General features: G+C 49.9%; 2 protein-coding genes across 11 annotated transcripts in view; one reads left to right on the forward strand and one right to left on the reverse strand.

The window, feature by feature from the left end:
• Position 1: 1 nt before the first annotated feature.
• Positions 2 to 26,460, forward strand: PI4KB (phosphatidylinositol 4-kinase beta). Of its 5 annotated transcripts, none has more exons than XM_077842279.1 (13): positions 2 to 141; positions 7,965 to 8,901; positions 13,369 to 13,413; positions 15,835 to 16,062; positions 17,329 to 17,556; positions 19,194 to 19,303; positions 19,863 to 19,967; positions 20,177 to 20,300; positions 21,222 to 21,487; positions 23,923 to 24,055; positions 24,304 to 24,424; positions 25,116 to 25,178; positions 25,583 to 26,460. In XM_077842279.1, exons 2-13 carry the CDS (start codon positions 7,993 to 7,995, stop codon positions 25,762 to 25,764), a joined length of 2,514 nt encoding a protein of 837 aa, XP_077698405.1. In that variant the 5' UTR covers positions 2 to 141; positions 7,965 to 7,992; the 3' UTR covers positions 25,765 to 26,460. The 5 variants fall into 5 exon arrangements, with proteins under 5 accessions (XP_077698405.1, XP_077698406.1, XP_077698404.1 ...); XM_077842280.1 differs by lacking the exon at positions 2 to 141 and adding an exon at positions 2,272 to 2,420; XM_077842278.1 differs by lacking the exons at positions 2 to 141; positions 25,116 to 25,178.
• ZNF687 (zinc finger protein 687) overlaps positions 18,964 to 27,933 on the reverse strand; it is a 16,376-nt gene continuing 7,406 nt past the window's right edge. For 3 of the 6 annotated variants that reach the window (XM_077842270.1, XM_077842268.1, XM_077842269.1), the window contains one exon: positions 26,699 to 27,835. In XM_077842270.1, coding sequence (XP_077698396.1) covers positions 27,338 to 27,835 — 498 coding nt within the window. In that variant the 3' untranslated portion in view covers positions 26,699 to 27,337. Of the gene's footprint in view, positions 20,640 to 21,098; positions 22,954 to 23,888; positions 27,836 to 27,933 lie in introns of those variants that run through there. The other 3 variants (XR_013348784.1, XR_013348783.1, XR_013348782.1) reach the window with 3 other exon arrangements.

The following is a 27,933-nucleotide window of genomic DNA, read 5'->3' on the forward strand; positions in this document are numbered from 1 at the left end:
CCGGGGCCTGGCTCCGCCGCCGCGGCCGCTGTCAGGGAAGCGCAGGCGGCCAATGGAACCCGGGAGCGGCCGCGGCTGCTGAGGCGGCGGTGTCGGCAGCCCGACCCCGACCGCCCGCACCCCTCCGCTGGGGTCTCGGAGGTAAGCGACTCCCGTGCCTGAGCTCCCTGCCCCTGTGAGTGGGGGGTCCCGCTCCCACCCCGTCCCGCACAGCCCCCCCCGCCCCCACACCTGGGTTGGACTACAAAACTGCCCTCCCGGTGGCAGCTGGACCCTGGGTGCCTTTTCCACCCTTTCCCCTCGAGTCTGGGGTCCTCCGCTGCCTTTTTGGCTTCCTCCTCTGTTTAGCTCCTCCCTCTGCCCCGGGGATCCCCCTTCCTCCACACACACACCCTTATCCCTGTTGCCTCCGTCCCGAATTATTTTCTCCGAAGTCATGAACCCTTTCCCCATCAGGGTACCTCTTGTAATGGCCATCCTCGTTTGCCCTTCCTCTTCATGTGTTCCTGCCCCAAATCTTCCCCACAGCCTCCGCCTTCCGCCCTTTTCCTCTTTTGCCCCTTTCGTCCGCTGTCTCCCTGCAGCCGCAGCATTGGGTTCCCATTTCCCTGAGCTCTCTCTGCTCTGTGGCCCTCTATTCATCTGTTTCTGATTCCATTACCTCACCGCCACCCACCCAGCTCCTGGCTTCCAAGAATTGCCTGTTCCCCTCCCCTTAAGGAATCTCGGGCCCTCGTCGTCATTCCCAAAGTACCGTTTGCATTGTACTTTGACCTTAATCCTTACCCTTCTTTAGAGTGAAGATTTACGATCCCTGCAACTTTCTTTAACGTCCCTTTACCAAGCCCTCCTCAAATACCCCAGCCTCTAGAGGTTTGTTTCTATAGAAGAGATCTGACAGCGTCCCTTCCCATTCAGGAATTCCATCTCTGACACTTCCTCCCTCCAGTTTCAAGGATTTTGCTGATCCTTGTGACCCTTGGTTCTGTTTCTCCTGTGGTCTCTATGTGTTCTCTGTCACATTTTTTTATCTCTACATACCACTTATTTCAGGATCAGCTAAACCTTGACCTAAGAAGAAAATGTGTTGGGAGGAGGTGGGGGGAGCCTTAGCTGTCTCACTCAGGCTTTTCTGGACAGAAGCGTGTTTCTGAAGGATGCAGCAAGTTTTGAAAAAGTTCCTATTAGATTACACTTTGTTGACTACCCAGGATCAGCCACCACAAGGGATGAACAGGCCTGCATGGAAACTGTATGAGATTGTGAGAAATTGTTTTGGATTACTTAATATTACACTTGTCTTTGAGGAATCACAGAGTAGAGTGTCTTCCCGCTCCTGTCCAAATCCAGAAGGAGTCATTTATTTATTGTCTGTGGCTTACTGGAATAGTTTCGGTTAATTCCATAAGGGCTTAGGCCTAGGGTGGAGTTGGGGGTAACTGGGAAAAGGAACATGAGACATTAGAAAGAGTTTGTACATGCAGAATCAGGACTCCTGGGTTCAACATGTGAACAACAAGTGACTTCCTCACGTGACCTCTATAGTGAACTTTTTGGGAGAACGGCCCCCTCTGTGGGCATCAGTGCAGTAATAGGCTACTTGTAGGATGTGGGTTGGAGGAAAAATTAGACTTGGTTTATTTGTTTATGAAACATTCTGGGTTTCTCAGCAAAAGGCATTTCTTAGTGGTATAGCTGACCTGAGAGTTTATCTTCATTATGATCTCTCTATTGGGTCTTTCTAGTTGACAGCTATCGCCGTACCATTTGGTACAGCTATCCATTTCTTTTGAAAGACAAGCTCCAGGCCTGCTTCCTTTGCCTTGCTTGTTTTCCCCACTACATGTAGTTGCTGACCACTTGTGCTGTTCCTCTTGGACTTGATCCGTAACTCCAGATTCTATAGGTAGAAAGTGTGTTTGTGGGAAAGCTCTCTGAGGAAGATGGCTGGAAAAGAGAACTTGGAGTGAGGTGGGACTCAGGAAACTAGTTGCTCCCTTGTATGGTATGTCTCTCTTGGTCGATGCTAGTGAAGAGGGCATGTGAAGTTCCGTTTATCTTCCGACTCTCGGTCTTTTTGGAAGTAATCACACTTCCTCTTCCCACTTCTCCCTTGTCTCCCTCTTCGTTTGTTAGCTGGTGTGCAGTCTCCTCATCCTCCTTTTTAGGCATAGTTTTACTCCTTGGAAACACTCCCAAAGAGAAATCATATTTCCCCCAGTTTCCCTGCTTCATTCTCAGAGCTGGGTCCATGTTGCATGAGAACATGTTTGCTGAACGCCATCCAAAGCAGCAAATCGAGATTCTTTGATTTGGGGAAGAAGTTTGGGAGGATCCTTTCATTAATTGGCATGAGACAAGAGAGGGCCTAGTCCGAGCACATTTGGGGCTTGCAGCAGGGAGAAACAGTTCAGAGAGAGGTGAGTGCACAGGTTACTTTCTTTGCCATCTGTCTGTTTCAGCAGGGGCTCCCAGAGCTGGCTTGGGCTGTCTGACTGGAATCTGCTTATACCAGCTCCCATGGCCCTGCATAGAGACTTCTCAGCATGATTCAATATTGACTTAACTACCCCAAGATCACTGCCTTCCCTACCTTTCTGCTGCTGGCTTGAGAATGCCCTCCTCCCTGATGCCAGTCCCCCACTGGGGCTTTGGAGAAACATTTACATGAGCCTACTTCACTTTTGACCCTGAGTTTCTACAAGGAAAAAATAGTAATCTCTACCTTGTCCATTGAGGTCAAGGGGGGAATATGAGCTGAGCCCTACTGAAAGAAAGGTTTGAGATAGACTTTTAAGATACGCAGAACAGGCAGCTAGGGTGGATGCGGAGTTTCTCTGAAAGAGCAGTTTCTTTTTTAAAATTGTTATCAAAGGTGGGGTGCCTGGCTGCCTCAGTTGGTGGAATACACAACTCTTGATCTCTGGTTCGTAAGTTCAAGCCCCCACATTGAGTGTAGAGATTACTTAAGGGGGATCCCTGGGTGGCGCAGCAGTTTAGCGCCTGCCTTTGGCCCAGGGTCTGATCCTGGAGACCCGGGATTGAATCCCACATCGGACTCCCGGTGCATGGAGCCTGCTTCTCCCTCTGCCTGTGTCTCTGCCTCTCTCTCTCTCTGTGACTATCATAAAAAAAAAAAAAAAAAAAAAGAGATTACTTAAAAAAAATATTAAAAAAAATTATTGGGGCACCTAGGTGGCTCAGTGGGTTAAGCGTCTACCTTCAGCTCAGGTCATGATCCTGGGGTCCTGGGATCGAGCCCCACATCGGGCGCCCTGCTCTGCGGGGAGTCTGCTCCTACCTCTCCCCCCTTCCCCACCCCCACTTGTGCTCTCTCGCTCACTCTCTCTCTCAAATAAATAAAAATTTTATTTTATTTTATCTTATTTTATTTTTAAAGATTTTATTTATTCATTCATGAGAAAGAGAGAAGCAGAGACACAGGCAGAGGGAGAAGCAGGCTCCATGCAGGGAGCCCGACGAGGATCTTGATCCCTGGTCTCCAGGATCAGGCCCTGGGCTGAAGGCAGCGCCAAACCGCTGAGCCACCGGGTGCCCATAAATAAAAATTTAAAAAAATTATTATCAAAGGCAAACATGCATTTGGTAATAAATCTGATGGTACTTAAGAGTTTATGATGAAATCTATAGTCCCTTTCCATTCATCCCACTCCTGCTCCTTTAGAGTTGACATCTTAATTATCTGTGTTTATTTCTGAAGGTTATCATCATAGCACTAGATAAAATGCTTGTGCCTCTTTCTTGATTAATTAATTGTTACAAAAGAGGATTGAACTTTAGAGGGTTTACACTTTTTGTTTCTATAATTGTCATTTTTATTAATTAGAAGCCTGTGTAATTGTAAATAGCATACGTGAACTTCCTTTTCTTTTTCCATGAATTTGTAACAGTCTCTCTTAACGACCCACCTTGTAGGATGAAGATAGTGGCTTCACTACCCTTTTTTCCAACTCACATGATCCATCTCTGAGGGGGAAAATTGAGCTTGCCTACCTGCTTGGAAATCAGATGATCTCTTAAGACAATTCTGTGAAAATACAGGAACATGTAAAAACATGAGGATTGGTCTAAATCAATCCATATTTTTCTAGTCCCCCTAAGAAGGGAATGGTCATTAACTGGGTGAGGGGATTGATTTGGGGCTTTTACCTTTCCTGTCCTAGCTGAGACCAATCCAGGAAGTCATTTAATGGAGACCAGTACTGGGTTGGAGGGTTGTTTGCATGGAATCTTTTGAGGTGATCAGAAGTGGGAAACCAGGTTAAACATCCCCTCCCCCTAGAGTTTTTACAGACATTTACTTAAATGCTAGGTCATACAGAAAACATGTATGTACACCCTCTCTGTCCTCTATAGCCCTAAACAGCCTCTTGATACTCAGACGAGGATTCCCTACATTGTGCAGTTAGCTGTGGAGCCCAATCAGTTGTTAATTTTCCTCCACTTCCACCCCAGTGCCTAGCAGCCAGCTGGTTGGCTGGGAGGGGAGGGGAGGGGAGGGGGCCCCCTCTTGGGTTCCCTTTGTCATCTAGTTTGAAGGCCAGTTTAGGTTCCCAGTGTGAAATACGGAGCCTCTGTTGTTTAAACGCTCTTGAGAGCGTACAAGCCATTTGATATTAAAGATTTAGATTTTCTTCCAAAGGGGAAGGATGATGAATACACCCTGTTCCTTTTTTCTCTCTTTCTTTAGAATGGTTACTTAACAAAGCTTACTTACCAATCCCATTCCCATTTCTTATTGTCTAAATTGGCAACTCAACTTGCTTCAGATGCAGGCAGTCCTTGAGGCTCAGAGAGGCAAGGGAGGTCCAGCTCCAGTTTAGTAGTTTCTAGAGGCAGAGCTACTGGAGAGGAGTCCAGTTTTCCTGCATCTCTTGACATCATCTGGTTCCCTGGGGGAATAAAGACTGTCAGATGGGAGATCTGGTCAGTGGAGAACTCCCCTGAGTACTGTGTGTGATTCGGGATTACTGGCTGAGCCCTGGGATTAAATACATACATACATACATACATACATCCTTTCCTCCCCTCCTGGTGCTAGTAATAATCCCAATTGTGATCACTTGGTGCATCTGCTGTATATCTTAGTGAGGACTGAGGTGCTATATGTAGGAAGGATGTCTTTATGTCTTTATATCCCTTGGAAGTTTTGAAAAGTAGATTTCAGGAGCTTTTGATAACTTAGAAGTCTCTGGAGTAGAGGAAAGGGGAAAGGTTTGTCAAGCGTAGAGAGATGGAGAAAAAAAAGTTGGTTGTATAAATTGATCGAGACTATCATGTGAGTTTTTCAGTAGACCTAAAAGGTGGTGGTCTTAGTTGAATTAGAATGACCCTCTGGTGCGCGGAGTGCCCTGCAAAGGTGTGGCAAGGAGTGATTAAAGCTTTCTTATTATTTCTGTGTAACATGAAGTTGCGAGTAGAGACAGATCCACATAGGCAGCTATGCTGGTTCTACTGCTCAGAGGGCGCTGCCTAATTTTAGGAGAGAGCATGATGAACGAGTTCCCAAATTTTTACTGATACCAAGTTCAAGCTGCATCAGAGAAATTCAGTGATAGGAACTTCTCGTTTGACAGAGTTGGGAGAAAGATAAACTGAAGTAGCCTTTTTTGGTGATCTCTGAGAACAGAAGAGTTTTCCATCTGTCTTCCTGTGAGACTTTAGTGGTGACTGCTGGGAGGCAGGGAGCTAGGCTATATAGTATTGGGCAAAGCAGAGTAACTTTGATTCTTAACATTTCAGAGATACAAGAAGAGGCACTGAAAGGGTGGTGGTGGAAAATGAGGCTTTCCAGAGTGATTAGAGAATTTGTATCTCAAGCCTCCTACCAAAGTTACATGCACCCAGATTCACTAGCATCAAAGGCGATGTCACTAATAGTTGGAAATTACCTGCATTTCAGTACTACAGTAGATTCTGCTTTCCTCTTGCTCATGCTCTTGAGTTTATCTTAGACTCACTTTTAAAAAAAAGATTTTATTTATTTATTCATGAGAGACACACACAGAGAGAGGCAGAGACATAAGCAGAGAAAGAAGCAGGCTCCATGCAGGGAGCCCGATGTGGGACTCGATACTGGGACCCCAGGATCATGCCCTGAGCCAAAGGCAGGTGCTCAACCCCTGAGCCACCCAGGCATCCCTTAGACTCACTCTAATTTGTGTTTTTGTAGAGTGGCCTCTGAGGCCATTGTTGGCTACAGTCAGACTCTGGAACTGGGTTGATCTGACATTAACAATGTGCCTCTCCCAGTCTTTGCTTTGAAATTTCCTTCTGTTACATACTATTCTAATCTATTCTGATTTGGTGAGGCTCTGAAGAATTGTTCTAGGAGGGCAGTGGCTTTTGTCAGCAAATATTCTCTCACTCCAGAGAGGGATTCTTGATGATGTGACTCCTGTTCCTCCTTGTTCTTTGGATGTTACAGTCTCATGAGCTCTAGCTGAATTCTTTTTGCCTTCTCCCAGGCTTTCCAATTCCTGGGCTCTCTGTATGATAATGGAGAAAGTCGTGTTAGGGTAAGAGATAGCTGTCAAAAATGTTTTAGGAGATTCTCAATGAATATAGCTCTAATCCACTTTACTTATAAACAGTATATGTGTGTGCACACACACATGCACATACACCGTTTACTAAATTGTTAGGTGATTAGGATTCAGCTAATAGTTATTGAGTACTACTGTATGCCAGGGACTATGCTAGATTTTTTTACACTCATGAAGTTTTTCCACACAGCAACAATGAGAAGTAGATATGTTTTTCCCATTTTGTAGTTGAGGAATCTGAAACTCAGAAGATATATGGTTTGTGTAAGTTCATATACCTCATAATGGCAGATCCAGGGTCTTGAATCCCAGCCTGTTTGACTCCTAAGTTCAGGAGTTTCTCCACTATACTTCAGCTGCTGTGGCACTAGAGAAAAAGGGAATGATGTCATGAAGGCACACAAGCAGAGAAATGGCACACTTCAGCAGGATTGATGATTATTTTAGAGCTGTTTTCTTCTAAATGAAGCCGTGATGGTATTTGCTGGCCCTTATTCCTTCGGACCTCTGAGTCTGAAAGGAAGGTAAGAAAGTATCTGTGACTAGAAAAACACATCAGGACTTTGATACTAGGGGCGTTTGACCGGCTCAGTCAGAAGAGTGTGCGACTCTTGATCTCAGAGTCTTCAGTTGGAGCCCCACATTGGGTGTAGAGATTCCTTAAATAAAAATAAAACTTAGGGACGCCTGGGTGGCTCAGAAGTTTAGCGCCTGCCTTCTGCCCAGGGTGTGATCCTGGGGTTCTGGGATCTAGTCCCACATCAGGCTCCCTGCATGGAGCCTACGTCTCCCTTTGCCTATGTCTCTCTCTCTCTCTCTCTCTCTCTCTCTGTGTCTCTCATGAATGAATAAATAAAATCTTTAAAAAAAAACTTAAAAAAAAAGGCTTTGATACTAAATTGAGGTGAAATGCTTAGGACCTGTGTACAGAGTGTTATATGAGTAAGGCAATACAATTTAATGAAGAAAAGAGAAAGGTTATTGGCAGGCATGTCAAGGGAGACACAAGAAGAGCACAAAGATAGAAAAGCATTTGAAGAGTTAGGGACAAGGGAATAAGACCAAAATTGCTTCCCAGTCTACCTGAAGAATTTGTAAACCTGTATAATGATAACATATAAAGCAGCATTTCGCAGATACAAGATAGGAACAGAGGCTTAGCTGAGTAGCTAAGTGCAGAAGGAAGGAAGAGTAATGGGATCAGCAGTGGAGGTAGTCAGGGAAGGCTTCCTGGGAGATGACTTTTCATCTGATTTTGAAGGAGTCCAGGAAGACAAAAGAAAGGAGAGGCTTGGGAAGATTTCATGGTGGATGAAAGAAAGACCTGAGGATGGCACCACTAACCAGTGTGTGTGTGTGTTTCCCTTTCTGTTCCTTTCTCCCTCCTTCCTCCTGTAGCTTGGAAGCTCGAAGTCTGGCTGTGGCCATGGGAGACATGGTGGTGGAACCTGCCCCCCTGAAGCCAACTTCTGAGCCCACTACTGGCCTGCCAGGGAATAATGGGGGTTCCTTGCTAGGCGTCATCACAGAGGGGGTTGGGGAACTGTCAGTGATTGACCGTGAGGTGGCCCAGAAGGCCTGCCAGGAGGTGCTGGAGCAAGTCAAGCTTTTGCATGGAGGCGTGGCCATATCTAGCACAGACACCTCCCTGGAGCTGGTCAATGGGGATGTTCCGGACAGTGCTATCCGTTGCCTGGATGATCCACCTACCCAGATAAGGGAGGAGGAAGATGAAATGGGGGCCACTGTGGCCTCGGGCACAGCCAAGGGAGCAAGGAGGCGGCGGCAGAACAACTCCGCCAAACAGTCCTGGCTGCTGAGGCTATTTGAGTCAAAACTATTTGACATCTCCATGGCTATTTCATACCTGTACAACTCCAAGGAGCCTGGAGTACAAGCCTACATCGGCAACCGGCTCTTCTGCTTTCGCAACGAGGATGTGGATTTTTATCTGCCCCAGTTGCTTAACATGTACATCCACATGGATGAGGACGTGGGTGACGCCATCAAGCCCTACATAGTCCATCGTTGCCGCCAGAGCATTAACTTTTCCCTCCAGTGCGCCCTGTTACTTGGGGCCTACTCTTCAGACATGCACATTTCCACTCAGCGACACTCCCGTGGGACCAAGCTCCGGAAGCTGATCCTCTCAGATGAGCTGAAGCCAGCTCACCGGAAGAGGGAGCTGCCCTCCTTGAGTCCAGCCCCTGACATGGGGCTGTCTCCCTCTAAGAGGACTCACCAGCGCTCTAAGTCCGATGCCACCGCCAGCATAAGTCTCAGCAGCAACCTGAAACGAACAGCCAGCAACCCTAAAGTGGAAAATGAGGATGAGGTAAAATGCCTGGGAGGGGCAGCAGGGCAAGACAGCATGGAGACAGGATGTCTGACATACAGCTCCTCTGTCCTTTTCTCTCCTTCCCTCTGTTTCATTTCACTGATTAAAGCATGGGATGTCAGAGTGGAAAAAGACCTTAGAACTCCTGTATTCCAGCTGCTTCATTTTACAAAGGAAGAACTCCGAGACCTAGAGAGATAGCAGTGCCTTGCCTTAGGTCACATAGTTAATAGCAAAGCTGACACTCCTGACTCTGTCCACTTGTTTTCACTGCCATTCCATTAACTATTTACTTAGTAGGAACTGTGGCAGAGCCCTCCCTACCCTGACTTGAGACCTGGGGTATCTACCAGAACCTCTCAGAGTGGCAGCCGTCAGGGAGTAAAAGGGATGGTGTATGTGCTGGGAGCAGGAGTATTAAACAGAGCCTTGGATTCATTCTCCTGATCTCTCTTCTTCATAACCCATCTGCCTCAGCCCTCAAAGAGCCTGCTTTTTGTTGACTTAAGAGTCAGGTTCATTCCCCATCACTGAGGCACCTGCAGAATGCCCTTGTGCCTGTCTTTCTTCAGGGGAAGGGATGTCTTAGCATTTGGGAGAAGCACAAAGGGAAGAGGGAAGCAGTCTTGGTATAGAGTAAATCTTGGGCATGCCTAGAGTCTAGTCAGAGACCTGGAGGCTAGAAAGAAGAGAAGCCTGCAGGGGCAGTTAGGGGTTTCCAGAGCAGGGAAGAGAGAAGCACATCAGTAGGTTATGCTCACCTTCAATTCTATGTCTGGATAGATAGCTTGGGGAGTTTCCATGGACAACCAAGTGTCAGTGACCTGGCGTCCCAGCCAGACAGTTATGCCCCAGTACCCGCCCCCCCCCCCCGCACCCCCGACTCACCGCTGGCCTGGCTCTCATCCTGGCCGCCAGCCCAGCCTAGAAAAGAAGGGAGAAAAGAACAAGGAATTTGCACTTGTTGGAAAATGCATATAGCCATGGTGCTGGCATCTGCCCCTGTGGGGCACATAACCCACCCACGATTTTGATACAATGGGACTTCTTTTCAGCTGCTTTCAATCAGAGTGCCTAGGGAAGGGAAAAGGCAGGAGGGTGGGAGACGACAGAGCCTGCTTTCTGGAAATTTGAGATTTTGTTATAATAGCGAAGCCAAAAGAGCTAACATTGGGCACTTTTCATGTGCCAAGCAGCATGCCAAGTACTTTGCATCTCATCCTCAATAGTCCTAAGAGACAGGGATTATTTTACCATCGAGGAGACAGGCTTAGAGAGAGGTGAGGTAATTTGCCCAGGGTCCCTCAGCTAGGCCTCAGATCACAGCCAGTGCTCCTAATCATCCAGCTGAGCCTTCTTGCTTATTTCTTAGCATCTGCTTTCCCAGACCCTCAGCTGTTAGAGTCCACTTGGGGAAGAATGGCCTAGGCCCTCGCCATCTAGGTTTCTACAGTTCCATGCACAGGCAGAAGACCCCAACTGTTCTCAGAACCAGAATGGACCATTTTCTTTTCTGGTTGAGCTTGGCAGGGAAGTTAAGTTCAAAGTCATGAAGGGAGCTTGTTGCAGAATAAGAAGAATCATCCAGATCTGGTGGGACTAAGGTCCTGGAGAGTTTGGGAGTTCTTCTCTTGGGGTCAAGCCCATAGCAGTATGTGCATGAGCAGCTTGTAAGTGAGCCCCTTGGTGCCTCCTGCCAGGCATGGTTTTTCTCTATTTGTATTGGGTAGTCCTGTCTTAGGACCAGAAAAGCTGAGGCCTTCGAGCTACCTTGTGCTGGTTCTTGGTCCCTCTTCTTTGGATCTAACTACTTCCCAGGATGGGACTGTGGGTGACTCTGAGACACAGGTATTCTCTGAGCGCTTAAATCCTCTGGGGTGGCTTCTCTGGCTGCCATTCTTCCCATCCTGGCTCCTTATCATGGATTTTTAGATCCAGGAAAAGAAGGAGGTATCAGATCCCTAGGTATTCCTAGGTTATCTGATGCTGGCAGAATGAGACACCTGAATCCATAGTGCATTCTTAGGAAACATGAGAGCAGAAGTGAAAGAATAAATATGAATATATCTATCTAGGGGTCTGAGCATTGGAGTCTTCGGCACAAAGGTCTCCCAGCCCCTTTGGCAGTTTGAGGATACGTCTGTCAAGGTTTTTGTTCCCCAAATACCAAGATTTTCCTCCTCTTGCTCCTCCTTTCCCCCTCATTCATTCACTCAACAAATGAGCTTATACAGTGTGCACAGCCCATGCCAGAGGCAGTGAAGGATGAAGGATAAAGTACGGCTCTTCCCTCCAGGAACTTGTAATGTGGAGACCCCATTATCTAAGAGCTTATTTAGTGTGTGACTCTCAATTTTGTATACTGAAACTTAACAGAATTTATCAGTTCTAACACTTTTTGGTGGAGTTTGTGACTCTCTTAAAAAGCTGTTTCCTGCATATAAGGAGGAAGTCTACAGCTTCCTAAACAAAGCACGTAATTATCTAAAGAGAAGCTCTGGAGGGTAAAGTGAGGCCACAGAAGAGAGGCCCTGGCTGTCTGCTTGTGCAGCTCTCTTCCTGCCTGGAGTCTCCCTGCACAGTCATCCTCTGCCCACATCTCACACAGGGTACTGTTTACTTTTAATGACAGATCTTTCACACTCTCCACTACAAGCCAAGGTCTCCTCACCATTGCAGCCCCCAAGCCTGCCACTTCACAGCAGTTTTTGTCAGCCTAATCAGAGGACTCTGCTCAGGTAGTCTTCCTTCCCATTAGTAACTGGATGGCAAACATTTTGGCCTAGCATGGGGGCCCAGGGAGCAGAGATGGTTTAAGTACCACCCACCCTGCCTCATGTAGTGGCACTCATGGCAGATCAGCTTTGTCTTTTCAGGACTATAACCTTTGTACAGAGAAATCTGCTGCATGTCACACTAGAAGCCCCAGTGAGCCTTCCAGCCTGATGGGGTGTGATGTCAGCTTCTTGGCCTCAGCTTTTCTCTTGGAGCTGACTCAGTGTGAGTGACTCAAGGCTAGAGTAGGAGAGAGGAGCAGGTCATGATATTCCTCCCTTCCCCCAAGGCTGTTAATGAGTCAGAGAGGACCTGTCTGTGGAAGAATCAGCTGGAGCATTGCTCATGGAGCTAGTATCCTCCCTGCTCTTCCTTCCACAACCAGCTCATGGAAAGAAATTGAACCACTAAGAATAGGCTGTGGCATCCTCATGCCTCAATTCTCCCTCCCACCTCTACCCAAAGCAGAGGAGTAGTTGCCTTGGGAGAATATTTGGCTTGCCTTCTCCCTCAAATTGCCCGTCTCCTCAGATTCTTCAAGGAATGACCTGACCATAGGACTCCAGTTAGAACAGAATGTAAACCATGAAATGGAATCAAGCAGATGCTTGAAATGATGATTGCAAAGTAGAAGCTCGGTGACCACTGCCTCCTGCCCTGGGAGCTCCCAGTACTTTGTCTCCTTGGTCCAGGCCCCTGCCCTCCTGCAGATTTATGCACACATATTACCCCTTCTCCCTGGGAGGCCTTGGTGGACAGAACCCAGGATGGGCCCGTGCACAAGCTGCAGTAGAGCTGCTGAAGGCGACTTTTACCACCAGCCCTTTCCCCTGTTGTGCTCACGGACATAAGTAAGACACAGGCATGGGGGGCAGATTTAGATAAATCTCCTAGGCTGGGACCTAGACAGCTGCTGCTTGCCTGCTCAGCTTTCTCAGGTGGATGCAACTAGGACCAGCTCCCCAACTTAAGTCCGAAAATTATAATTTACTGAGTGTGGCATGAAATAGCCGGACAGGCAGCTTGCAGAGGTTTGGTAGGTATGAAAGTTATCCATCCTTTCCCCCAGCAGCATCTAGCCCCAGAGGTGTCATGCTCATGGCTCTGGGGGTGTCCCTGTCACATGGTTCAAGGTTGGGACTGGCCTTCCCAGGATGATAATGAAGCTGATGGGAAAGGAGACACCGCTGGCACTAAGAGTTTAGCTCTTCTCCTTACTCCCTGACATTCCTAAGAAGCTGGAGGAATACAAGCTTTCCTGTATGGGGACCATGCAGCTTGTTAAATTCAGTCCCTTTGTGGTGATTTCCACAGAGAAGGATTTGGTTGGGAGCCTGTGAGTGGGTGAAGAGAAAGCAGGCAGCTTAGCTGCCCTGCAGCTCCCAGCTGTAGGGTTTGTCCTAGAGGGAGAGCTCAGTGCAGGCAGGGAGAAAAGGGGAAAAGCCAAGGGCCACTGTCTCTTCAACCCTTCTGACCTCAAGATCTGAGCCAGCCCTCCAGAGTCTCCCACAGTTGTCACGAATTTGGGCAAATGGTGTTTCTGGGTTGACTTTCTCTCAATAAAGCAGCCAGGTAGAGATACACAAGAGAAGCAGTTATGATCCAAGGTGGAGCTAAATTCTTTGCCTTTGTCTCTCTCCCCTCCCTCCCTGCCCCTCCTACTCCCCTTGCCCTCTGGCCCTTTCCCAGGAGCTCTCCTCCAGCACCGAGAGTATTGATAATTCATTCAGTTCCGTAAGTGGGGCCAGGCTGGGACTGGGTGGCAGGCTCCCCTCCCCCCCTCGGTGGCCGCATTTCCTCTCCGTCCCCAGGTCTTCTGAGTCCCCAGGCCAAGGCTGGAGTTAAAAGGTGTCTTTTCTTCCTGGGAGATCAGCCCCTTCCTCCCAGACCTCCCCAGTCTGGAAGAGTCTCCCACCCTTTGTCACCAATGCCTGGAGCCCAGGCTCAGTCCGTCCTTCTCCCAGACATAGCTGGGATGCAGTGCGACTCAGCCACCGGTTCCTGGGTCTCTAGAGCAAACAGCTGGGAGAGAGGTAGAATTTACCCTGGATTGGAACCAAGAATTGCTTGGCAGAAACCCCCATGATCCTGTTTCTTCCCACCACAACCCTTTCCTCATGGCTTCTGCCATCAGATCATCAAATATTTATTCAGTTCTAAATGCTAGGCCCTGTGCTGGAGGAGCAGACTCCAAAAGGAAACAGGATTTGGCCTGAAGGAAAGTTTTACCTCCCCACAGCTGGTTTCCTTTTTTAGCTTCAACCACCTTTCTTCCAGGTGTGAGTTCTTCCCTTTCCCAGCTCACTGCCCAGGAGGTTCCTTAATCCACATTCTCCTTTCTTGTTCCCTCTGGACTAACCCCTGACCCTCTGGTCCCTCAGGGTCTCTCAGACCTTGTTGTTGGGCAGAGACGTGAGAGGAAATGCTGGACCCTCTGGGAGTTTTGGATGATTTTTTTACATTTTCTTTTTGATTTGTCTTCCCAGTCAGTTTTCTCCATTCTGTGCTGATCCCCTTTCAATCATGATTCCTATCTCCTCCCCTGTTGGCAGAGCCTCTCTTGAGGCCTGGGGTCACATCTCCAACATGCCTAAGAAACATAGGGGCCCAACCTGATGCTGATTTGAGGATGGGAAGGAATTCTACCTTTTCTGATCTGAAATGACTATGAATTGGTTGGGGTGGAGGGTCAGTGACCATTTGCCACCTGAGTGGATGGATTGGGGGATCAGGATGAATGAAGGAGTGTTTCCAAATTTCCTCTTCCTTTCTTTTGTTTTCTCTATGAGGCCCCTGGGATATTTCCAGGGACCACAGAAGCCCAAGTTCTACTATCTTCCTGTCTTTGTCTCTTTTTAACCCTGTCTCCCAGAGCATTCCTGGTTGGTTCTGACACCCTGTTTGATTATTATGTGGGGCCCTGAGACAGCCCCCAGTAGTTTGAGAGGCTGAGACACAGGCTGTTCCTTTAAACCCTGGTTTTTTGCACATGCAGAGATGGACCTGGTACTACCCAGCTTTCAAAAGTAGCTCTTTTTTTTTTTTTGCAGTGTGAGGGAGTGGGGGGTAGAAATTCTCAGTTCTCAGGAAACTAAGCAGGACCCACAGAGGGAGAGAAAGGTCTGTTCAGTGGAATACTGCTTTTTCTAAGAGGAGGAAATACTGTTCTTATCTAGCTGAGGGGAGCTGGGATAGGGATGCTGAGTGGCTACCTTTGATAAAGTACCCCTTATGGTAGAAAGACTTAGGCTGGGAAAAGAGCCCTTCTTTGTGTCCCTCTTTTCCCCCACCCTCACCTCACTCCCCAGACGGACTTTGTCCTTTCTGGGCATTGTGAAGTGCCCAGCCTGAGGAGCCAAGTTCACATCAGAGAGCTATTAGGGAAGCCTAGTCCCTGAGATGTAGGGGAAGAGAACCCAAGGAAGGATCACTGAAAGAGACATACCTGCAGGGCCTGTGTCAAGGGCCAAAAGGAGCTATTGCTTTTTCTACTCACTTCCCCGTACCTGCCTCCTTCCATCTGCTTTTTCTGTCCACTTTGATTGTTCCTTCATTAATGCAAAGTCTGCTCACCCCCTTCACATCCCCTGCATGTGCACTGACCCCTTTTAAGACATTGTGGGTGGACGGGGATGCTATGAAAGGTAACAAAAGTCATTTGAATGAAATAAATCCTTCTTTGAAAGAAGAGATAGTGACTCAGGGCACCCCTCCCTAGCTTCATGGGGCTCTTACAGAGCCCCTCAGCAGAGACTCAGCCCAAGGACCTGGAGATAGGTGAAGCATGACATGTCCAATATAACCATCTCTTCTCTCTGGATCTTGTGCCCCCATCCATCTTAAAGCCTTGAGACAGTTTGTAAGGAACTCAGGTCCAAGAGAAGAGGGGTGCCTCCCAGTGACACCAGATTCATACCCCCTTAACCCTGAAGAATCAGCCTGTGGAGGGGTATGCTGGCTTTTCTACCTATTCCCAGCTGAAGTTGTCAGGGGTAGAGTGATGAGACTCCCTACCAGTGCCAAAGGGTAGCTCCTTCCCTAGGGTTCTCCAGACATTGGGATCCCTGGTCTTCATGGCCAGGAGTGACTAAGTGGGTGGTCTACTTTTTTCTATGGTTTCTTCACCGTCTTTTACTTTACTACAACTCCCTGTAGCCCGTCAGACTGGCGCCTGAACGAGAATTCATCAAGTCCCTGATGGCGATTGGCAAGCGGCTGGCCACACTCCCCACCAAGGAGCAAAAAACACAGCGGCTGATCTCAGAGCTCTCCCTGCTCAACCATAAGCTCCCTGCCCGAGTCTGGCTGCCCACTGCTGGTTTTGACCACCACGTGGTCCGTGTGCCCCACACCCAGGCTGTTGTCCTCAACTCCAAGGACAAGGTAGGTAGGCTCTGGCCCAGATCCTACCCCTCATTATCTCTTCTCCCATGGTTGTCCAGGTTTGTGTATACTTCCAGGGATGCCCCACCAACATCCTGGACTCCATGACTCATGTGCATGTGTCAATCTTGACTTTACCTCAGTGCTGTTATGATTCTGAGGGCCCTCTTGTCTCCCTTCTTGGCTCTTGTTTTTCTGGACCAAAGAGGCCTAATCTTTTCAGCTTGATTCTTCCTTCCCATGTCTCATGAGAGAGTTGCTCTCCAGTTTTCTTTCCACCCCTTTGGTAGCTCTTCCCTAGCCCTCCCATAACTCTTAGGCTTTCCAAGTAAAGTGACATGGGAATAGAAAAATCCTCATTTCTTTTTTTTTTTTTTTTTTTAAGATTTTATTTATTTATTCATGAGACACACACAGAGGCAGAGACATAGGCAGAGGGAGAAACAGGCTCCCTTTAGGGAGCCCGATGTGGGACTCGATCCCAGAACTCTAGGATCATGCCTGAGCCAAAGGCAGATGCTCAACCACTGAGCCACCTAAATGTCCCGAAAAATCCTCATTTCTAAGACGTATTCCAATCATAGGAGACAAGAATGCCCGACTCATGTTGGAGAAAATTAGCTGAACTTGTCTGTTGATTGGAATGAGTACTAATGGTTCAGATTCTTCTTCAGAAGAAGCACTGAGGATTAGAACCCTGCTTATTAGAACAGTTGCTGGCTTTTCCCCAGTCTCTTGTCTGTCTTTAGGACAAGCCCCAGGTAGGCTTTTAGGCCTTTCAAAGGTAGTAATTGATAGTTTTGCCCAAGTACATCATCTGTACATATTGAAGCTCAGCTGAAACTGTTTTTTAAAGATTTTATTTATTTGAGAGAGACAGAGACAGAGAGACAGAGAGAGCACAAGCAGGTAGGAGAGGGAGACTCAGGCTCTCCGCTGAGCAGGGAGCCTCATGTTGGGCTTGGTCCCCAGACGCCGGGATCACGACCTGAGCCCAAGGCAGACGCTTAACCAGTTGAACCACCCAGGCACCCCTCAGCCGAACCATTTTCAACACCTGTGCATTCTCTCACCCAAATTCATGAAATGCATGTTCACAGGACAAGTTCTTACCCTGAATGTGACATTCATAGTGTCAAGGGACTGACAGGTGAGGGGGTTAGAGCTAGGAGTGGGCAGCTGGAAGGACTGGGTTAGCAGAGTTGAGATTGGGGGACAGTGGTGGAGATAAGTTGCAACTACTGTTTTCACACACTACCCCTCCAGGCTCCCTACCTGATCTATGTGGAAGTCCTTGAATGTGAAAACTTCGACACCACCAATGTCCCTGCCCGGATACCTGAGAACCGAATTCGGAGCACACGGTCCGTGGAGAACCTGCCCGAATGCGGTATCACCCACGAGCAGCGGGCAGGCAGCTTTAGCACCGTGCCCAACTATGACAACGATGATGAGGCCTGGTCAGTGGATGACATAGGCGAGCTGCAGGTGGAGGTGAGGGAGTTCCCAGGAGGTGGTACTGGGGCCCAGTATCCATTCTCTGGGAGCTTTTATTGTATTTGAGACAAGGCAACACACCCTGAGGCAGGCTGACACAAGTGCCCACACGAGTGAGATAGGTACTAATGGGGATGAGGGGGAAAGTTCTGAACAGTGCTAGTCTGGAATATTCAGGTGGAGTTCTTTTTCCTGCAGAAAGAATTTAGGTTAAATAAAAGGGTGAATTTCTAAGCCTAAGGGAGTAAGGGAAACTTAAAATATCTATTGAACATCTCTATAAAGTTGTCGTAAGAAAGTAGAGAATAAGTCATACATTCATTCATTCAAGAAATATTTATGTAGGGCCTTCTTTGTGCCAGCCTAGAATGCTGTGGGCTAGCAAACAAGATGGCTCCTGCCCACAAGGAGTTTATGACCTAAAAAGAGAAAGAACAAGACCAGTCAGGAGGTAGCTGTAATATGTGAGATCCAGGTTGTGCTACAGAGAGCGAGGCATTATGGTGGCACCTGAGGGGGTGGAACTTATTCCAGACTCAGGCCTGGGCACACACCAAGTGATTTCCTGAGGAAGAAATATGTCAGTGGGGGCCCAAAGATGGGTAGGAATTTGCTGGACAGAACATTCCTGGCAGAGGGAGTAGCAAATGTGCAGAGACTGGAAGACGGGACAGCTTGGCCCATTTGAGTAACTGAGGGACATTGTGTGTGTCTGTGATGTGCGGTGTGGGTGAGAAGTGAAAGGGAGGCTGGAGAGGTTGGCGTGAGCCAGATTGTAGGAAGGATCCTGTCAATTGTGGAAAGAAACTTGGATTCTGTGCTGGAGTTGTGAAAAGCCAGAGCCTCATTTTATGTAGGACTGTGACACAACCAGATTTGACTTTGTAAAGACAGATGCTCTGTCCTGGAGCTTACAGTCCAGTTAGGGAGATCGGACACAGACGTTTAATGGAAATCTGTTCATAGGATATACAACAAGGCCGTGTGCAGTAAGTGCCAAGTGGAGCTGAGAAGTGATCTGCTCGGGAGGAAGGAGAAGGGAAGGGCCTTGCTCTGGGCCTTGGGATCTGGTAGAATGTTTTGTATTTGAGAGAAATGGGGAGATAAGACTGAATGGCTGAGATTGAAGAAATGGTCAGAGGGCCTACTTGGGAGAAACTGTGTCCTGGACCCTATGGGAGAATGCAGCTGTAGCCATGGAGAACTCCTAGTGGAAGGCCACAAGTCCAGCTTTCTGTGGCAGTCATGGTGGTGGTGCGCAAACTTGAGTACACTGGGGGGTCTTCTGGGGAAAACTTGTTAAAAATTCAGGCTTCCAGATCTCGTTCCCAGTAATTCTACTTCAGACGGATGGTGGGATATAGCAATCTGAATTTTAGCAGCATTCCAGGTGATTCTGAGGAGGTAGTTCATACTTAAAGAAGCATTGCTGTAAGGGCTTTGTAAGTGCCCAGGTGTTTGGGGTCCAAGTGGTGAGGATGGTGTGCAAGTAGGGCATGCTTTCTGGAGCAGAGTCCAGAAGTGGGGAATGATCATGATGCAGAGGCAGCAAGCACACAGAGTTACTGGAGGAGCAGATGACAGAAGTGAGGCCCGTGTTTGGCACTTCTGACCTGTGGCCTCTGCTCTCCCAGCTCCCTGAAGTGCACACCAACAGCTGTGACAACATCTCCCAGTTCTCTGTGGACAGCATCACCAGCCAGGAGAGCAAGGAGCCTGTGTTCATAGCAGCAGGGGACATCCGGTATGGCCAGACCACCCTGCCCTGAGTTCCTCATCCCTCTCAGGCACTGCCTATCTCTGTCCCCTTCCTGTCTGTCAGCCTCTTTCCTTCTTTTCTCTCCTTACTCTGTCCTTGTCCTGAGGCCACCAAACTTGAGGCAGTGAAGGTACAGGTGGAGAAATTACTGGGCTCCCACAGAAGGAAGTTACGTTTTAAGAGGACTCCAAAGGGATGAAAGCACCAGAGGAAGGAATTAGAGCAACATTTCTTGGAGCAGGTCTGAGGACTACAACTGTCCGAATTAAGGGAGAGGGAGGAGAGCTTCTTGGAAATGCAGATGCCAGAGCCACACCTGATCTGAATCAGAGTCTGGGTCGGTCGAGGATGGAGGAATGGGGAGGGCCTAGTAACCTGCATTGCAACATGATTACAAACCACCAGGTTAGCAAAACTCTCAGCCCAGGTTTCTATCTCTGTGTGCCCAGAATCAAGGAAAGAGTGCAGGAAATGCCAGCTTAGACAGGGACATGAGGCTCTGGGGTAACTCCTCCAAGCAAATGATATAGTTTCTTCCTGCTAGACGGCGGCTCTCCGAGCAGCTGGCTCACACCCCCACAGCCTTCAGACGAGACCCGGAAGACCCTTCTGCAGTTGCTCTAAAAGAGCCCTGGCAGGAGAAAGTAAGGTGAGTTGGGAAGGGGTGGTCCCTAGGCACCTCCCAAAGCTTAGAGGCGACCACAGGTACTCACTGTGGCATATGTTGTCCTCCAGCCTCTCCCAAGCTGTCAGCGTCCCACACGTCTGAGTCCTTGCCCTGTGGGGAGTTTGGTTTGGACTTTGAGCAGAAGCCTTCTGGCATTAGTCCTATGACACCTTTTGCTTCTTTGTTCACAGGCGGATCAGAGAAGGCTCCCCCTATGGCCACCTCCCCAATTGGCGCCTTCTGTCAGTTATTGTCAAGTGTGGGGATGACCTTCGGCAGGAGCTCCTGGCCTTCCAGGTGTTGAAGCAACTGCAGGTAAGAGGGAGGAAGGAAGAAAGGGAACTCAGCCCAGCTGAGGTGAGCACACAGATTGTTAAGCAGCGTGTTCCACAGGGAACTCTGCTGGAGACCAGCTTCCTGCCCAGTCCATTGAAAGCTGGTGCTCCTTCCCCAGGAAGTACAGCCACTGGAACAGCTAGCTCCACAGCGACCCCTCGTGGCCCTTTAGTGACATGCACCTGCTATGTTCTCAATTTGGGGGACTGGATTTGTCCTTTAGTCCCGGCAGTTGGTTTACAGTGTGCTGAGATGTGGATTCCTTGAACCTTTGGATTGGTCGCCTGCAAGCAACTTCACCTGTTAATCCTCTTCTTTCTGTAAATATTGTCATTTTCTTAAGAGGCTTTCTCTGGACCTAAATCCTTTCCTGTCTTCTCCCTATTATTTGAATTTGGATTAATGGCCCACATTCTCTATGCTTGTGAGGTGTCTGTGGTTTCCTGTTCTCCCTGCCTTTTGGGGCTTTCTATTTAGTGCCTTTTTTTTTTTTTTTTTTTTAGATTTTATATATTTATTCATAGAGACACACAGAGAGAGAGCGAGCGAGCGGCAGAGACACAGGCAGAGGGAGAAGCAGGCTCCATGCAGAGAGCCTGACGTGGGACTTAATCCAGGGTCTCCAGGATCACGCCCTGGGCTGCAGGCGGCGCCAAACTGCTGCGCCATCGGGGCTGCCCTACTTAGTGCCTTTTCTTCCATACCTCCCAGTATCCTGTTGAGCCCTGGACTTTCACAACTCCCTGGTCCTCAGTGAGATCAATGGGTTTTACTCACTTGATGGCCTAGAATCCAAGGCCACAAGCATGGGAATCATCCAAGGCTGGGGACAGAGGGGATTTTAGCCCCTTCCCCTAGTTTGGAAAGATGACAGTGGCATGCATCTGTGTCTCCTCACAGTCCATTTGGGAACAGGAGCGAGTGCCCCTGTGGATCAAGCCATACAAGATCCTTGTGATTTCTGCTGACAGTGGCATGATTGAACCAGTGGTCAATGCTGTATCCATTCACCAGGTGAAGAAGCAGTCACAGCTCTCCTTGCTTGATTACTTCCTGCAGGAGCATGGCAGTTACACCACTGAGGCATTCCTCAGTGCCCAGCGCAATTTCGTACAGAGTTGTGCTGGCTATTGCTTGGTCTGCTACCTACTGCAGGTGAAGGACAGGTGGGTGAACTCCTTATCCTAACCTTGTTCCTTCGTGAGTGTTCTCACTTACTCTTCACCTCCTGTTGCCTAGATGTAAAAGTGGAATGAAAGCACATTTGTGTGCCATTAAACAGGGAGTACAGGGGCAGAGAAGTAAAGGACTTGTGAAAGGAGCAGGGTCGTCAGGGACAAAGGAGAATGAGGACAGGGAAAGCTGTGGGGGAAGGATACTTGAGGCACGGGGACAACACTGTGTACTGGGAGCTTGGGCCCCACTGCCTGGCAGAGTAGTAGGCAGTGGCATCATAGGTGGGCTGAGGTCAGGGCAGAAGAGCCTTCATTATGAGGTCAAGGGGCTTTATTTTGCAGGCAGAGGAGTGACAAGATCCAGGTTGTGTGTAGTGACCCCCCTCAGGGCGCTGAGGGTGAGGTTGGACATAACCAGGTCTTCAACAAAGCAAGAGGTACCGAGGTCCGGCCTGAGGGTAGTGGTAGAAAGAGAAAGAGAAGGTGGGTATGAGGAACATGGTGGCTCTACAGTTGCAACTCCCAGCCCTGAACTCTCTCTCTTGTTCCAACATTTGAATTTCAAAACTTTTAAGTATCTCTTGTTTTGCCCAGAGCTGTCATTTCTCCCACTATCACACTGACCTTTGTGAGGTCCAGCTTCACATATAGGCAAGCATGTTGGACAGAGATAATTACACCGCCTAGGGTCTTGCTTTCCTAGACGGTCTTCAGTGACTCAGGGTCAGCACCGTGAATGCTCCTGTGAGTTAAACCTCTCACTGGGCAGAGGGCAGCCTCCTGAGAAGGCAAAGATGCAGTGGCTGGTGCTCCTGGGGTTCTCGTGACATGACAGCACATGAAGATCTAACAGGGCTGCTTATCAGAAATCTAACATTTATTAAGTGCCTGCCATTCTTCTTCTATTAAAACCAGACAAAAACCCTTTCAGGCAGGCTTTTCCTTGTGAGGGAAATAAGGGTCGGGGAGCTTGCAGAGGCTCTGCATGTGCAGGCTGATGGGAAATTTGGTTGCAAGCTTTAGACTGTCCCGGAAGAGGTATGATTTTGAACCCAGGGCCCAGAGAGCCTAGAGCTGAGCCCCAGATTGAGTAAATGGAGGGCAGGGAGGCAGGTGCTAGTCATGCCTCTGGGCTCTCCTGTAGAAAACTAGTATGTTTGGAAGATTAGAGTCCATCCCTTTAAAGAGGCAGAGGGGGCAGGCAGCTGGATAAACCTTTTATAAGAACTCAAAAAAAGAATGGATGTAGTGTAGCTGTGAATGAAATCAGCCACTGGAAAGAAGTGGCAACAGTGAATGACAGGCCCCAGACTGGAGTCAGGTGCAAGGTCTCCTTACCTGCTTCAGAACAAGCCCCGAACGGCTTTGCAGCCAGGAGCTAACTCCAGCAGCTCAGAGAGAAGCTGCCCCTCCTTAGCTTTGAGACCTTGTGCACCAAGGAGCCTCCGTTTCCTCACCTGTGAAACGAGAGGTTGGATGAGGACATCTAGAACCTTTCTTGCTCCCCAGATGGTGCCTGTGTTGGTAAATTTGTAATCCTTTCCCCACGGGAGAAGGACTGAGATAGGGCTGCTTCTCCCTCTGTCCCCCTATTGTGGCCAGTCAGGCCAAACCTAGAGAAGGTGGCTCCAGACCCAGAGCTCTTAGCCTAACAAAGCCTCTATTGACATGGAGTAGGGGGTGGGGGCTCGGAGGGGGAGTCGGTTAGGCTGAATGGGCCAGGCTCACATGCTTAGCATGTTAATTGTTCCTCGTTCTGCTGGCCATTCATGTGGGAATCACAAAGACCTGGGAATTATCTCCCTCTAAGTCTTCTTCCTGCAGCAGGCCCCTAGTAATTGCCTCCTGAGATATTTTACATAAGGGATCTTACCATATGGTTAAAGCCTAGTCCTCGGAGGCCCCACACTATTCACTTAAACCCCACTCCGCCCACTCTTCTAGAGGGGCTCTGCTCTGCAGCGGGCTGACAGGAATTACCAGTAACACAGGTAAGTAGGTTCTGACTAGAGGTCTCCCACTGATGCCAGGGCTAGGCCTCTGAGACAATGGGCTGGAGCTACAGAGACCTTTCCTTGTTTCCTTCCAGGTTCTCTATTCAGAGGGGATCGCTTTGGGTGCTAGAAGCATGACTTTTAGAAAATGGGGATATTCTTAAGCTGTTCTAAGTTGTTAATTGCAATTTCAAAAAAAAAATCCTAATGATGGCAGTTTCAGACCCCAGATACTTAGTTTACTTCTCTGATTCCCTTCTTTCCACTGATTAGTTCTAGGTTCTAAGAGGTGGGGCCCAGAGTTGTAGGCAGCAACAAATTTGTCAGGAGGCTCCCCTAACCTGGTATCACGTGGTCAGGGCGTTGCAGCTTGAGGCTCCCGCCTCAGTCAGACTTACCACTGCCTCTTTCTCTCCTCTGCCCCCTCCTCAGACACAATGGAAACATCCTTCTGGATGCAGAAGGCCACATCATCCACATCGACTTTGGCTTCATCCTGTCCAGCTCACCCCGAAACCTGGGCTTTGAGACGTCAGCCTTTAAGCTGACCACAGAGTTTGTGGACGTGAGTCAGGAAGGAGCGGTGCCTTGCTGTGTTCTTTCTCTGTCATGGAAGAGGGAGCTGTGGGCTCCCCCCAAATTAGGGACAAACAGAATAGAAATAGCAGGGAGCCAGGGCAGGGCTAGCTGTCCCAGGAGGCTTCCTGGCTGATAAGAGAGTGGGGAAGTCAGAGAGTTCGGCATGTTTGTCCTGATGGAGGAAGTCCTGGCTGGCTTGTGAGCCCCTGTGCACACACAAGTCTCCCTTCGCAGGTGATGGGGGGCCTGGATGGCGACATGTTCAACTACTACAAGATGCTGATGCTGCAGGGGCTGATTGCTGCTCGGAAGCACATGGATAAAGTGGTGCAGATCGTGGAGATCATGCAGCAAGGTGGGCTGAGAAGAGGTCAGGTGTCTGGGGACAGGGCTGCGCCCATAGTGTTTCAGGTTTTCCACTTATGTTGGAGCCCCGGGGCATGGAACTTCCAAGAAGCGGATTCCACTTCAAGACTGGGGGTGGGGTGTCCCAGGTTTTCAGCTCTGCTGCCAGTTTGTCCTTTGGGACATTCTTCCTAACTCCTAACCAAGCTCTGGGTCCCAGGGATGGGGGCGGGGGGTGGGGCGGGAGCCCAGACTGCAGAAACTACCCCTTAGCCACCCTCTGGGAGAGAACAGCCCCATCTCCTGCTTCCAGGTCCCTCCCTGTCTTCCCATCCCTTGTCCTCCTAAATTTTTGTTCCCTTCTGTCCCTCTGGCTCTGTTCTTGCCAACCTTGGTGTTTCTGGTCACCATTTCCTTCCCTGTTGGCCCTTGACCACTGACTACCCTGTCCCCAGGCCCCTTTCTCTGCCCCAACACCCACTCCTCCCCATGAGCTGAAAGTATTTCCTCTCCACTCACCTTGATCTACTCTTACTGAGCCATTTCCTCACTGCCTTGCCACCTAGAGTCTCTTGTCCAGGATCTCTCTTCTCCCAGCTCTTCTGGGCCCTAGTCTCCATCCCCCTCCTCAAGACTGCCATGCACACTTGGGCTGAGCTGCCAGTCTCCTCCTCCTCCCCATCCCCGTCCCCACCCCACAGGTTGTCGCTGTTGCTCGGGAGCATCCCTGTCTGGCCCCGTGATGACGGTGGCCCAGGTCATCTGTGAGTGTCAGACGTAGCATAGGCAGAGGCCTGCAACCAGATAAGTGCCCAGCTCAGGGCCCATTCCCCAGCCCCTCTTCCCAGCCTTCCCTCTGGGTCCTGAGCCTCTGCTCCCTCCACACTCACCAGGGTCCATGTGGTGCTGGCTTCCCACACACCCTCACCTAGAGGGGCTTAGGAGTGTGGGATGAAGATGGGCTCAAGACAGCCCCCCCCCCCCCAATTCCCCCTTCTCTTCCCAGGCAGAACTGGATCCACGGTCAGGGAGCACTCTGATGTGGGAGGGAAGGGGCACTTCAGATAGCCATGGCTCCCTCTGTATCACTTGCTGTGGCTGTTACCACTGCCCCTCCCCACTCCACTTTCCACCCCGTGACCCCATGCGCCCTCACCGCTTCCCCCAGGTTCTCAGCTTCCTTGCTTCCATGGCTCCAGCACCATCCGCAACCTCAAAGAGCGGTTCCACATGAGCATGACTGAGGAGCAGCTCCAGCTGCTGGTGGAGCAGATGGTAGATGGCAGCATGCGGTCTATCACCACCAAACTCTATGACGGCTTCCAGTACCTCACCAATGGCATCATGTGACACTCTCCTTCTCAGGCCCCGGAGTGGTGGGGGATTCAGCGGACCTTCTCTGGGAGGGCCCTTGTCTGAGAAAACCCAAACCAGGAAACCCCACCCATGGGAAATGGAAGGCAAGAAATACAGAGGATCATGTGATAACTGTAGAGCTTGCAGGGGGGGGGGTGGGAGAGCCAGCGGCAGGGCCCAGACTTGCAGGGGCTCCCCTGCCCCCAGTGGTGGCAGTGTCACCACCTGACAGACTGCAGGATTCGCTGCCCTCCAGAGAACAGAGGAGATAGACATGAGGGGCACTGGGGCCTTTCTTCTGGCTGGTGTCCATGAGGTTCTTTCTGCAGGCCATCCGACTCTGTTCTAGGTCCCGGGAGTGGAGGGAGGGGGGCAGGAGTAGGTTCTCGGTCCAGAGGCTTGATCCTATGGTTGGCCTTTGGCCATGCTGCTGCCCAACTCTGTCCCCTCCCAGCTACTGGCCCAGGCCAAGTTCCCCTTGTCAGGTGGGCTCTGGCACAGGGTCCTGCACTTGCAGAGGTTCCCCATCCCAGGGGAGGGGAAGGGAAGGATCACCGCTCCTCCAGTGGACGAGGAGATCCACCTAGTCACAGGGAGTTCCTTGGCCTGATCCCTTCCCCCACCCAGGGAAAGCGCTCTCAACTTTTTATTTTTAATTTTTGTTTGAAATAAAGTCCTTAGTTAGCCGTTTGTGTCATTTCTAGATTGTATTTGTCTCGGGTTGCGGGTAGGTGAAGTGTGAGCAGATGCCTCAGTGTCCTGGGTGCAAATGCACCACAGAGAATGGGGTAGAGGAAGACTGCTCTTTGCCTGCCTGCTTCGGTCAAGGAGTGTCACCTTGTCCCAGGAATGGCCTCCCCAGCTTTGACCCTCGCTCCCTCCCTGTCAAGTCCACAATGTCCTGGTCACATAATAAGAGGAGCCCGGATGGGGATTAAACCACGAGCAGTTTTAATGGTCTGGTTTTCTTCCTCCCATTTCCCCACTGTTAGTATTATTATTACTACAAGAATAAAGGATTCCTGAGAGCCTGTCCCCTCCTCTCCCCTGGGCTCCCCCTTGACAGGACTCGTCCCTACCAACCCCCCCCCACCCCGGATTTCTGGGTTAAAAAAAAAAGTGAAAGGCACTGCGGGGGAGGGGGGGCTTCAACTGCCAAGGAGGCTGAGGGATGGTGCAGGGGCAGGGCCAGGCCCTTGAGGGTTGAGGAGAAGCATCCTGAGAGCCCCATCAGGGGCCTTACCTGGGCCCATCTAGCAGGCCTAGGAAGTCCCTCCTCCCACCTCAACCCACACGGGGTCTGCAGCAGGAAGCTAATTAGTGTTGGGCTCAGAAAGGAGGAGTGGAGGGCCCACTCTACTAGGACCCAAGGGCCAAACCCGAAAGGGGAGGGGGTACTGCAAATCACTATAATCCTCAAAAGCGTGTGTGTCGGGGGGGTTGGGGGAGAGGAGCTGAACAAAATGTGAATTAGAATGAAATCCCTAGCCCAGGGACTAGACAGCAGCAGCGGCCCAGGCTCCTGACCCAGAGGGAGGGGAGGGGGCTGGTCAGTCCAGGCCCAGGCTTAGTTGTCCCCACTGCCCCCTTGCCGAGCCCTGATGAACGCCATGCCGTGTGTGCGGAAATGGGTCTTGAGGTTGAGTGGGCTGTCACAGCTCTTGCCACAGACCTTACAGGTAAGTGGGCCTCCAGAAGCAAGCAAAGGAGACTCTCCACCCTCCGGGTCAGACCTCAGTGGAAGAGGGGCCTCTTCTTCCCCCTCACCCAGGCCCAGGGCACCCACACTCCCCACACCCCGTTTCTTCTTGTGGCTGATGAAACGGTGCCGGCTCAGAGAGCCAGGGGAGGCGAAGCACAATCCACAGTCGAGGCACTGCTGGGCACCGCCATCCACCCTCAAGCCCACCATGAGGCTCTGCTCCACTGAGCCACTGCTCCGGTAGTGTGGGGGGCCATGGCCTCCAGCTCCAGGCCCACCCCTGGGGGACTTGGCTGGAGGGGTCGTGCTGTCAGGCTCCTCACTACAAGAGTCAGAGGACTGGCGGCGTTTCCGTCCTGGCCCCTGGAGAAGAGAGGGAGGAAACTAAGCCTCCTCATCACCCCAAACTGACCCTAGCACCCCCTCCTAGATTCCTGAGGCCAGGGACTAGAACCCTATGG

The sequence above is a fragment of the Canis aureus genome, chromosome 12, assembly GCF_053574225.1.
Source record: "Canis aureus isolate CA01 chromosome 12, VMU_Caureus_v.1.0, whole genome shotgun sequence".
NCBI lineage: Eukaryota > Metazoa > Chordata > Mammalia > Carnivora > Canidae > Canis > Canis aureus.